This window comes from Macrobrachium rosenbergii, chromosome 13 (assembly GCF_040412425.1).
Source record: "Macrobrachium rosenbergii isolate ZJJX-2024 chromosome 13, ASM4041242v1, whole genome shotgun sequence".
Classification (NCBI taxonomy): domain Eukaryota; kingdom Metazoa; phylum Arthropoda; class Malacostraca; order Decapoda; family Palaemonidae; genus Macrobrachium; species Macrobrachium rosenbergii.
This window is the reverse complement of record NC_089753.1, coordinates 25,973,093-25,986,901: the sequence shown is the minus strand read 5'-3', so window position 1 is coordinate 25,986,901 and position 13,809 is coordinate 25,973,093. Positions and strand designations below refer to the sequence as shown.

Sequence of the window (13,809 nt, the reverse complement as noted above, 5' to 3'; positions counted from 1 at the left end):
TCAAAAGACATGCCACAAAACAGGAAAATGGGTTACCATGTCCATGGACAATTCAAGTGTGGAGTGAGTGTGGCTGGTAGCAAACTGTTGGGTAGATGAGGCCAGTAAGGTGAGAGGGTACCCCCTTGTGCCAAACATGCATGATGGTACATCAGAGAGAACACAATTCTTTTGCTGACTAGGGGACTGATGACTCCAGGGGCAACAAGGCAGGTAAGGCCACAGGTGTGCCCCTCAATTGGTTTGGTACCATAAGTAAACCCTGGGGTGGTTGGCAAACAAAAATCTGCCTCTATTTTATTGACAACAAAACAATTGTAGAGTGGTTAATGGCAAACAATAAAAACAGAAAAATACTATAAAAAACCTAAATAATTTGAAAACTCCTTAAATATTTGCTACACATTTGCATAACAGCAAAATTTACAAAAACAGAGATGTGTGATTACTGTAAAGTACTTACAAAGAGTTGCTGGTAAACCAGAAATCTCATATGAAGAATGGTATTCAAATTCTGAAACACTCTTCTACATTTTTCAGTTAAAATAAGGAGTGAAAAAGGCTTGAGCAGATTAACATTAAACTAAAATATGATTAGACAAAAGAAAATCAATGAATCTTGCTGAAGAAAACAAGCTAAGGAACACTGTAGAGAGCTGATGCCAGCTAGGCAAACTCATGATACATAAGGAGACTGGTGGATGGCTGCCCGAAAATCCAGTTGGAGCTATTGCCATGAAAATACTCTTCTTCCTTTGTGGATGGAATGAAATATCAAATTTAGGCCAAAAGCCAAGTGCTGGGACCTAAGTCTGGGGGTAACTGGAAGATGAAAGTTATAAACAAACAAAAAATGACAAGGTAGAGCAAGAAAATCACATAAAAATGAGACACAGCAACTGACGTACTCAATCCTAAAGACTGCATCCACTAACGACTGAACAAAATATAAACAGAAATCATTTATTGGTAAAAATAAGAACCTAATCAGTTTCTAAAACCCTATGAAAAAGAATAACCATGGATATTGAGAAAGGGCAAGATGTTAACATTCAACCCTTCATAAACAAAACCTTCTTTCATCATTATCGGAAAAACACTAAGTGTACACATAAAGAAACTCAGTAAATTACAAAATGATTGGTCACTAACCTGAAATCAAATACTGTTCAAAAACACAATTTGATTTTTCAATGAAATCTTTTTAGTGAATATCATTACTCAGTGCAAGGAAGAAGATATAAGAAGAAATAACAGGAAAAATGCACCCTGGAAAAACTCACAGTAATCCTGAACTATTTCTACAGTCTGGGATTCTATATGAGATGTTGCACAGACAACAGAAAGAATTCTATTAATTGACAGCTTGAGGGATCTTGCATGCATGTGCTAACCTATTGGAGTCAGCTGTTGTTTTTTTTCTTCTACAATGTTGTCAGGAAATTTGGGCAAAGCACAGGTAAGGCCAAGTTAAAGTCATGGGTCTGTGTTGAAAAAATACAAATATCCATTTATATTTTCGGATCTGTGGTCTACATTACAAAATCTGATTCCCAGTTTTTGGCATAAGCATTCTTCGCTACATTCTGATGTTTAGAGCGGATGTGAGTTGTGAGGTTACTTTGATTTTTGGTCTTATAGGGACAATGCGTACAAGCAAATGGCTCTTCTCCTGTGTGTGTTCTTATATGCAATTGCAGGTTTCCCTTCTGAGTGCTGCGATAAGGACAGTAGTGACATGCAAATGGCTTTTCCCCGGTATGGGTGCGCAAGTGAGCTTCGAGTTTCTGTCGGCAGGTGAAGATTTTCGAACAATAATTACAAGGATAAGACTTTGAAGCATCAATTATGTTTGTTTTTTGTCCTTGTGCATACTGATGAGATGGCTGTTTGGTGGGAAAACTACTTCCTTGGTCACTGCCACTTATCTGAAAAGAGAAAAATGACAAATTTTAAAGTAATTTGTATTTTTCCTAACACACAAACTTGAGGTCTTTACACATGGGATTAACTTTTCAGAGAGCTGGAAAAGCAGCCGTCAAACTTTTGCAAGGTGGTTATGATAATAGCTACTGATGGTAAGGGCAGAAGCACCGCCTATTAAGTTGGTGAGTATTCAATTCTATGCAGTTTACTTTTGACCACCGTCTCATTGAGACGTGTTTCTTTCCTCCGACCTGCTGATCTACTTTTCTCTTCTCTGTTTGAATGTATACCTTTGTACTTCCAAAATTTGGGCTGAAATGCAAAGTAGAGTATTTCACATTTTGTTCACTCACTGAAACTGAACCCACCATTTTTTAAACATATCTTGTTACTGATATATAAATAAATGCTTACTAACTGGAATGCTGCTTTCCACACTAAATAAAAACTTGGTATACACCAGATTTGCTTAAAACAACATGGAATATTTTGTAATCTGTCCTTTACAAGAAACTGAAAGAATAGTCCCACTCCTAATGCCATCTGTGAAGAAATCTATCATAAGGCATATGATAATATTAGTATTAGAACCCACTGCCCTACTACTAAAAAATTTCTGACAACTCTATTTCACAAGAAACACTTAAGTACCTTTCAGGGAAGGATCTTTACTCTTGGTATTCCAGCTAAATCCTGATGCACACTGAAGAAGCACAGCATCCAGTCAAGTGGCTTTAACAGGCTTGGTGTCCAAGTTGTGAAAAAGGCCAAAAAGCGCTAAACAATAACCGAACTTTCAGATACTGAATAACAGTGGTTCTACAGATCCTGAGAGTAACTTGTAATGGATATGTGCTGAATGGTTTGTACTTTATGAATATATCAGATCTTCATTAAAATATTGTAATTACTTAGAATTTTAACACAGTAATTGGTTAAACTGGAAATGTTGCAGATAAATTGACATTTCTTTCAAGGATTTGTTTCCAATACTTTTTATGTGTGGTTGGTTGCATTCAGGGATTGGGAAATATAGGTTATTTGTCATATGCCCATAGGCTGGACAAATGCGACTAATTCAAAGACAGGGGCCCTACACAAATCATAATTCAAGGGATGAAACCTATCCTACCAAAAACAGATAACCATCACCACCATAGTGCCCGAGCAAAGCACTCTGAAACACAGAGCAAAACTTAAAAATAGTTAAATAATCCTTGAAGATCATTTACCTTTGACACCCAGTGAAATTTAAACTATATAAAATCTGACCCTGAGGTGGTAACAACTACAAAAAAGGACCGGGTTGATAACTGGATCAATGACTTGTGAAGCATCAGTGTAGGTAGCACCCACTTCACCTCCAAGGTGCATCAGTGGGCTACCTGGCAGATAGTTCCACCTATTGTTGTGGACATATGTCTGTAGAAGGGTGATTGATATTGTGCCAAACACTTCACTCTAAAGCAGCCTGCTTCTCTATTCAAGCAAAACCAAGAAATTTTGTTCCTGACTGCAAAGACTTACCATATGTGATATATTTGACATGTGTAAGTTGGATGCATACTGTACAGTATTGTGAACATTTTGCTTATCTGGTTCGTCTCAATTCAATCATATAGCACCAAGAATATACCAAGAATAATGGGAATAGGCAACTATATAAATCAATGCAAGAATGATTGTAGAAATCTTATTAAAAGCATCATATGTAGGAGAAAGGTTGTGAATTTCTGATGACCTAACCTATATGGAATACGTATATCAATCTGAACTTTAAAAATGCAGCAACAGGATTTCAACAGAAACTTATTTCAAATGTGTACAAAAAACGGACAATGCTTCATTTTAGCTTTACATTCACTACATTCTTCTCAGATGCACAACACAACCGTGACCATTTATAGCCCAACACTCACAGTTGGCAGGGAAAGATCCATTACTGTAAGTATGCTTGTACTACAACATGAAAATAACCACAAACCATAACATATTGGTCAGTAAATGTCTGTCTTTTTCCTTCCTCAGTAATTACATATTTTGAAAATTAAATAAAAGAGAGCCATCTTGATACTTAAACCATTATAAACTAAGAGGATTTGTCATTTTACATCTGGCTTGAGAAGCAAAATAACGTACGGAGAATCTACTACCCTAGTCACTTCCTTTGGGCAAGTACAGAGGCCGTTAATATCAGTTATCTAATTTATCCCTTCATCTTCAACTAAATAATGCTGGTTATTGAAGTCATAAAAATAAATAAAATACCACATTAATTAGATCATTTTAATTGGATATAGCTCCATACATCTAGATACATTCCCTTACGGTAGTGTAAAATTAGTGGTATTAGTAGTATATCTAAACTAATGATGTCACAAATTTTTGCACTTGCTGCAAACAAGGTACAGTATGATAAAATATGGTCTACAAACACATTAACCTCTACACTAGTTTCCTTTCAGTTAATAAAATTTAACTTAACCCTTACTAAATGTGAGACATAAGTTTTCCATTCTTTGTATAAACTCTACAGACCGCAGGTGACATTTCTCAAGAGTTATGATAACTTGGGGCAACATTCAAAATGGTTTCATGTCTCCTTAGCAAATGGGACTTCAAGTGAGCCTTCAATCGAGCATAGTAATTGCAATGGGGACATTTGTAAGGCTTTTCCCCAGTGTGAACTCTTATGTGACGTTCCAGATCTCGTGGAGAGTAAAACGAAGACTTGTTGCAGTACTGACACACAAGAGGGCCGCTACTGTTGTGACCAAAGGCGCCACCTGACCCACTTCCGACATTATGGTCACCTCCAACAGTTGCTGCTACAGCCATCATCCCCACCTAAAAGAGAAAGCAGCTGTTGAGCAGGGACATAATTTCAGAACCACAAATGCATTTAAAATTTTGAACCAAGATAATAAATGATATACGTTAACTTTATCCCTAGACAGATGAGTCATTTCACATGTATTCACCAGTAACAGTACAAAGTCTTTGTGAAATATGATGTAATGAGGTATTCCAAGAAGCTTAAAAGTACAGGGCATGTGGCAAACGTACAATGATTTGGAAAGAGCTTCTGATGAATATACAAATGAGATTCTTGAACATTTATATATACAAACAGTTATAAAAATAAGATAACTTAGTGAGAAAAGCAAGGTTATGCGTGAGAAAAAATGGAATAACTCTGACTGAGTTATTCCAACTTAAAGATAGAGATTCTTAAATGCTTTCCATGCAAGTGTGACTGCTCTGCAGTCTCATTTGATCGCAAAATCCTAATACCTTTCCCCTTAGGGAAACAACATCCAGTGCAAACTAATAACTGCCAGTGGGCTAAAGAGCCTAGGGTATATATTAAATTATGAGAGACTGCTAGGACTATCATTGCTCTGAAGAGCAAAACACAAAAATCAACCGAGAGAAGGGTTTCTGAACTGGGAAGTTACTATGTTAATTTAGTTCAAAACTCTTCCTTTCATACAACATCTATAATATGTTTCCATGTTCATGGCAGCATCCATAAAAAAGTGAGGCAGAGGAAAAGAATTCCAGTGACAACAGAGAGAAAAAATAATTAAATAGCTAATTGTACAAATTACTTTGCATATATAGGGGTTAAATCTAAAACCAAGCCTTCATATATGCTTTAAAAATTACTCGGTAACAATAAATTCACTACAGTATAACTTTGGATTAATATCACTTCAATTTTAATTACTCCATGAAAGTTCTACAAAAGAGTAAATGAATTTCACACAACAATCACCAGAACTGTAGTAAATTGTAAAACATACTTGTGACACCAACATGCTTCAAGGTATATTACCAAGAGGGTTACTAAATAATACACCAAAATGATTAATTAGCCTTTCTCCCCTGTCTCAAGGAGTTAGAACAAGGCTTTAACTACTTATTACCTTATTAAAAGTGATGAACCAGGAAGTCCACTATGGACTGTCCCATCACCTACTGCCCAATAACAACACCTTGCCTTCTGTTTGAACATTATAGTTACCTGTTGTCAACTAGCACGGGGGGAAGGGGAATAAAGGGAACTTGTGTAAAGCAACAGCTTGTATCTAAGAAAATAAAAGTTTAACAGATGGACCTCTTGAGTTGGGAAGTGGTTCATGACCACTGAACTTCCATATGGAATCCTCGTATGATGTGCATTTCCTCAATGTAACTGGTTCTGCGTGGTGATCTCTTCGTGTATAATGCACAAATGGGTGTGTTTTAACATCTCGTATTTTCTCTCCTACAACACTAAACAGAAGGATATTTTTGAGAAAGTCATAACTGAATGAATTTATGATAAATCATAAATTGCAAGACCCTGTATTGAAACCAAGCGATTATGTATTGGGATATAAAATGATGAAATGCAAGGACACAGTTCTAAGGGACAGCAATTTTATTTACATAACATTATATAACAAAGTATATACAAAAATGCCTCATTAAATTAATCCTCCTCAAAGACAAATCTTATATTTTCAGCCTAAAAATCAACGATACAGTACAGAAATAAATACAGAAAACTGGCAACATTAAATGTCATATAACCTGTCATTTGTAATGCGTTAATGAAGATGGGGAAATGTAATTCCATAAATCGAACAGGTATCGAATGTCATGGATACAGCAATCTGAGTTTTTTCACTCAATGATCTTGTTGGCTCCTAGGGTCTCCTTGTGACTAATTGGACTGTTACATGTTTCTGAAGCACTGGTGTGGAATGACATTGCCAGTCCGATTCCCATAACACACCAGATGATCGCAAGAGCTTTTGTGACAACAATGTCTGCCTTTCTGTGGTGGTCATCCAACATGATGACTGAGAATTTCAGATTTCTATACTTGTGGTCTTCAACACACTTCAAGAATAAACAACTGTATGTCATATTCATAACTAAGTTGCAGAAACAGTTATTGTTTATGCTGAGGTTTGTACAGAACAGAGTGAAAGAGTGAACGATAAATCAATAAAATGTATGGCTCTCATGAGCATTTTCCAGCAACCCTTCCTTCTGTATTCACTTGCTGCACTAAAATGGACTCAGCCTAGTATCCAGTCCCTGGTAATTCCACTTGCCAGCTAAGATGATTCACCCCAGTGAACAACTACAAGTTGCAACTAATGTATATTTACATTATAACATATCAGTCGCAATTTTTTACTACAGTACTCAGTAATTTTTTTTTTATCAAAGTGGCTACTTATGAATTTCCCAAGGCAACTTGTGAAAAACATTATTCAATATACTATGCATAACTGAGCTCTAACTAAACTCAAAGGGAGACTTTCGTTTCATAAATGCAGAAATTCTAAATGATATGGGTTTGTTAAACAATGAGTAATTATATTATTCATATTTTGAGGGTTTGGAGCAATAAATACATTGGCAAACCAGCAGGACAAAAATAGAACTTCTGCCAATATTAAGGCAACATACAGGGAAAGGGGGGCATTAATAAAAAAGGCAACTTTCAGCCATACAAAGATCAGAAACTATCTCAAATTATCTTCCTATGCTTTATCAAAAGTTTCAAGATGTGATGATGACTTCATTCAAAAGCCCACAGTAGTATCTAGCCAATGAACCTCAACATACAGAGTAATAAAAAAAGCGTGACTAAAACTTAAGTACTGCCTTTCAACAAAGTAAACATTAATATAAAAAGCATGACAAGGGTAAACTCAAGTTTTCTTTAATCTTTTACAGCTTATCAATTCATATGAAATAACATATTTCCTTTTTCAGCAGCCCTCCAAGGGAAGGTATACAGTTGTGTTACGATACAATGCAACAGGTCAGCAATATACCAAATTCTTAAGTGATCTGTATTTTTCCTAACATAAGAACCTATGCTTTCACAGATGGAGTAAGCGCACTTAGAGCGAGCACTCATCTATGAAAGTGTAGGTTCATACTCGTGTTGGAGCAATTAAGTATCATAAGGTAGTGCAAATAGACTAGTGGCACATTCCTGGGCTCTCTTAGGTTTCATTAATATTGCAACAAAAATTTATTGATACTTAGAACTCGGTTACTGTGGATCCCTTTAGCAACAAATTAATTACCAGGAAGAGGAAGTATATTGCTGGTATACTTTCTGGAGAACACTGAAACAGTTAACTTCTTCAGTTTCATAAAACAGGACAGCATACAAAAGACAGTTAACTTTTAATACGCAATAAGTCAAATCCATGTCACCGAGAGGACTCCAGTACCCAAAGGGTTTCAATGACGAGATCACTGTATTCTAAACACATTTCATCAGTACAAGATGGCAGTATGAGAAAACCAGAACTTGTTTGACTGCAAGGTCATCAGTATTATGAATCGTAAATACAGAACTGAACTACAGGTATTATACAGATAATTTCACTATTATCACCTTCATAAACTTCAAAACAACATACACTGGGATAAAATGATTTTCTGTACATAATTAATGGAAACCTAACAAAACCTCTGTTAAGTAGTAGGCAATACACAAAAATCATATGTCCTAACAGCAGGGGTTATCATTACAACATTATATTTAGCTTCATGTATGCATGTACGTTTGTGTGTGTGTATGAGGCAGTCCCTACAAACTGTATGCCTATATTGTATATGTATCAAAATACTGTACTGCTAAACCCATGTTGAGAAAATAAAAAACTCCAAAAGATAATAGAAAATTTCATTAAAAATGACACTTTAAATATTTAAGAAAATTTTTTCAGATCTAACTTGTTTGCTTGAGCAAAAAACTCACTTTAAAATTCTATAGAGTTGAAAGAAAATCTGTAAAATCATAAAGTGTTCAGGAGTAAAATCTTTACAGTTAGTAGGGACTACAGTATCTGCACAGGATTGTTTTGCGTCACTAAATATAATTAGGCCAACTCTGGCTTCAAGACATTTTAAAGTTATGGACCATTGTAACAAAATATCAACATAAACGTGCAATATCAAACCCAAAGATAAAATCAGAAAGAACTAACTATGTTCTATTTAAAATGAGCTATGCTTTTTATAAATATGAAGTCTAAGAAGGTCTGATCGTCCTGAGCAATATGAACAGTATGGGCAGGTGTATGGTTTCTCGCCAGTGTGCGTTCGAACATGCTTCCGGAAGTTATTCTTGTGGTTGAATGTCTTCTGGCAGTATTCACATATAAAGCGATCAAAAGGCAAAGATGCTCCCACCAGCCCCAGTCTGCAATCATCCTAAAAGGAAGAACATATACAGACAGTTAGAGATCATTTACTGAAGAAAAAACCACTATGCAACCAAAATACAGTACAGTTGTTAGCCTTTCTAATTTTCTATATATATTACTATAAATTAACAGAGGACATGCCAAAGAGTTTTGCAGTTATGACTTCCATGCATAAAGAAAAAGTGGATGAAGACAGAGGAAATAGTCCTAAAATATGCCGAAAGGTCATCTCATTCAAAAAGGAGGATTGTAAAATCTACAGAGAAATGTACACCCTAAAACATTATTTTGAATTATAGTGATTTTGAGTAAGTCCTTACTTAAAACTTTACACACTGATTATCCAGTACAGTATGCAGTCATTATAACAAAAAGATATTTATGTCATTACTGTAATTAACATCCCATTTGCTCACCGCAATGGGGAGAAAATATTGACAATTGCATGTTGTAGTAACAGTAGTGACTATTTATTATTGTTATCATTATTAGGTAGTTTACCAAGACCTTAGTAAATCTCAACCAACTTATGGATTACAAAATGCCTAAGGGAAATGGACAGTCTTGCAAGGTTTCAGTGTATTTACCCCTTGGGACACTAATACCCAATACAGTATTCATTTTTAAATATAAATTTTTTCCAATATTTTTTCCATCCTCTCCCTCAGCTTCAGCAAGATTCCTTCAATAATCCTGTCTTAAATCCTGAATTTTACACAGAATTTATTATTATTATTATTTTCAAATAGTAATCCTGGCCTAGTAAATCTTCTCAAAGACTGATGCTATCAAAGAGACATTTAACACCACCCAGAGTGATCTCTGATGATACTGCAAAATCTAACAAGAGTGTTTAGAGATCGCCAACGTCCATCAAAACTAACTTGAATATGAGGTATAGGCCTGGGCTGGCTCTGATACTCCTGTGGCTGTGGGTCATAATTGCTGTTTGGAGCTGAGAGTACAGAAAGAACACATCAAGATGTCCCGTCTTCCCAGAAAGCTAAGCTTCTATCTCTCCCAAAATTGAATTACTTATTGCCAGTCACAAGGTCAATCTCTTTGTTAAATTTGTTTAAAAAAATACACATACTCTTGCATAATCCTGATAGCAAACACAAATATGTGTACAAAGGGACAAAAACCCAAACCAAAAAATAAAATAACCTCCATGCTAAGTGAGTGGGACCCATTCCTGTTGTCAGGTCATGCTGGTGGAGGGCCTTGGAAAAAAGATAATCTGAAGCTGCACTACTGCGCCATACAAAGCAACTTCTTACGGAGGATGAGGTTTGAAGTCCCTAATGTCTGCAAGAATGAGGAAACACCTAAATGCCTGGAATCCAAGAGACCTGTGACAGTGGGCCTTAGCAAAGTGAAAAACTAAATGTAAATGACAGCTATTCACAGCATAAGAAAGTAACAACCCTAAAAGGGACATGATTTGCCATTGAACTTGGGACAGAAAAGTTTCAGAAGAGCCTTAGGAAGGAAAGGAAGGTACAAAGTGGCATATGCTAAATTAGAAGGCAATGTGTCATGATGAGCTGACATTGTGAGTATATGCACCTCCCTCCACAAGCAGTGATGAGATCAGTGCTGGAATGAACAATACTGTGGTACTATTACTGCTGCAGGTCCATCAAGCATTACTGTTCCTGGTGTGTGGTCATGAAGTGCCATCTAATGTTCCTCTCTTTTTAACACCTCCTCACTCATTTGACACATGTAACCCCACAGTCATATTCTCCCCTGACAATATCCTTGGGGGAGTCTGGCCCACTCAGGCTCCAATTCTTTAGACACAAAATGCTGCTTGTGAACATACGTTTTAGAGCTCCAAGGATGGCGCAGGACTATGGGTCTTATGTGACTCAGTATTTTCATTGAGGAAGCTAAATATATGGCTTCAATACAAATACAGTAAATACGGCTCAAAGAAATAAAAATATCTCCAGTAACATGAAAAAAAAGGAAGTGGCATGAATCAACTTTGTTTGTTCTCTTCACCATGGGAGAAGCAGTTCTGTGCTCTTGTGGAATCAGATGAAAGAATCAGGTGGCTCTCTGATAAATGTCCTTTGTGTGACCCACAAAAAGTAACTTAGTCAAAGGTAGCAAACGTGGCCAAAAACACAACAAAATATATATGATAATCTACTGCAAATGAATAAACAGTTTCTCCAACAAAAGTCACCCAAAATACATACAGGTATAGCTAGAACCCCACATAAGTGAATGTCAAACAAAATGGAAAACAGGAGACAGCCTTAATGTATAAAGTAAAGATGCAATGAATAGGATTTAAATTTTCCTAGCGCTTACTTACAGTTACAGCTAGCTATAAGATAATGGAAGCAGGCAAGGTCAGTGAAACATAATACAGTAATGACATGCATACAACCTAAACTCCAACATGCAATTATTTGACTTGAACTGGAAGGTAAAAATGTACATTATACCACCCCTGGTAAGCAAAAAGAACACCTCTAAACCAGTGCTCCTGATGCCAGTGGAAAAAATAATTAACACAAGCCAGTAAGATCAACCAAAAGAGTGAGAAAGAAATCTGACAAAGATTTTAAAATGTAAATGTGAAGAGCTGATGAAAAAGCTGTTATTTTCTGACACAACAAAAGAAGCATAGTATTGTCATAATATTAGTGATCAATTGAGTTATGGGTCATCTTCACAGAGACAGTACACATGACATCAGCCAGTCAGTTACTACAGGTAGTTCAAGATACCCAGCAGCCTTTAGAAAATCCCTCATACTTGCAGTCTGGGATGTCTTTCATATCTATGGTACACAACTGTGGGTGGGTTTCTATCTAGACCTAAATGATATCACTGATAATACTGACTTGGTATCAAAATAGTATCATTTTAAATAACTCCACAAGCTCTGAGAGTTGTCTTTTTAACAGCATCTTCCTTCGTAACAGAAGAATCTAGATAAATCCAGTGGTCATATGACAAAACCTTTAAAAATGGAGAAATTCCAAGTTTTCCCCGTCACGGTTTTGACATAGTTCATTTAAGTGAACATAATTCTGAAGCGATTAATGATGGTTGAAGCGGCTCCCAAGAAATGTATTTGAACAGGTCTGCATAACTTAGAAAAATGCACCACTAACATTAAAAGTTACTGTTGTAAATTGCTTTACTTCACGAATACTATCTCAAAATTTTCACACAAGAAGCACAGACAAAAGAGTACAATACATATTCAAGCTCTCACACTTCTGGGGATAAAAATAATAAGTAAATACAGTCAGACCATTACTATCTGAATAGTGTTTCCCAGAGAGAGGTTGATGGTTTACCTAGATGCTGCTGTATATAATTTTATATAATCTATCGCATAACTTTAAAAAATCTTTAAATAAAGTTTTATACACTTTCTAGTATAATTTTTAAAAATCTATAAAACATTTCCTTCCATTGTATAATTCTAAACAGCCTCTACAGCTATTGTTTCTAGACCTAGGAATAATAATTTGCTACCATTCTTCATTCTGGCAAATAAAAAAAATAATTGGCTTTACTCTCATCTAATCAACCAAAAGGTTATCTCTCTCTCAAAAATACGTAATCATATGAAAGAAGACTCACAAGATGAAATCGAACAAAACATGCTCAAACCATCCTCAACAGGATATACAAACTACTGTGTCAGTTTTATTATATATTAATTATAATACTGTACATGTTCTTCCTTTCTTGGCACAATACTAAAACAGCATGGTACTTAAAATAGCAATTAACTTTAGGATTAAATTGTAATGGCACACATGACTCATAAACCATTTATTCTCTTGGGCTATTACATGTACAGTAAACCCCCCGTATTCGCGTTCTCATGATTCGCGGACTCACGCATTCCCAGGTTTCTCTGCGGAACATATCTAGCCATTATTCACGGAAAATTCGCCCATTCGCGGTATTTTTCACTGAGAAATATTCACTAATTACTGTATTTTCATGAAATTTTCATGAATAAATGCACTTTTTGTGATAAAACTATTAAAATACTCAGGTATATGCATTTTTACAGGGTTTTTCTTTGTTTAAACTATCAAAATGGGCAGTTCTAAGTGTTTTTAGAGGGGTTTTAAGTATTCGCGGATTTTAGCTATTTATGGGGGTGTGGGACGATCCCCGCGAATCTGGGGTTCACTGTACTGGGCTCGAGTATTCTACTTAAAAGAAATCGAATTCTTAATCTGTAATAAAAATAGCAAAAGCAACTACGCTAAAAGCTTTGGCTACCATAATTTGTTGGTCTATTTGCTTTACCCATAAAATATACAATACAAATTTACAAAAATGCTTTTAATACTAAGACAATACAATATATTATATAGGTCAAATGAAAATGCAATTCTACAAAGTCTTTACAACCAATTTGCAGCTTCTTTTACACTGTACAAAAATAAAATTGTTTTCACTTTGGCCTTTGTTCTAGTGTCAGGAAAAATTTATATCATGAATTAGAGAGCAGCTTATCCTTGGCAAGTAAGGACTACCACAAACTGGAGCTGAAGTCACCATTTTCCTCACCCACAACCTCTTTGTTCTTCACTGTTACATGAAAATGATCTTTAAGCAAACTGAAGGGGAGCAAAGAGGAACTTTGGTGTAGTGAAATGTG

General features: G+C 35.7%; 1 protein-coding gene across 6 annotated transcripts in view; it reads right to left on the bottom strand.

Moving 5' to 3' along the window:
• Positions 1-285: 285 nt before the first annotated feature.
• The window catches only part of LOC136845062 (longitudinals lacking protein, isoforms H/M/V-like), an 83,631-nt gene continuing 70,107 nt past the window's right edge, over positions 286-13,809 (bottom strand). For 2 of the 6 annotated variants that reach the window (XM_067114871.1, XM_067114870.1), the window contains exon 6: positions 1,467-1,928. In XM_067114871.1, coding sequence (XP_066970972.1) covers positions 1,533-1,928 — 396 coding nt within the window. In that variant the 3' untranslated portion in view covers positions 1,467-1,532. Of the gene's footprint in view, positions 1,929-4,198; positions 4,774-6,334; positions 9,163-13,809 lie in introns of those variants that run through there. The other 4 variants (XM_067114874.1, XM_067114876.1, XM_067114869.1 and 1 more) reach the window with 3 other exon arrangements.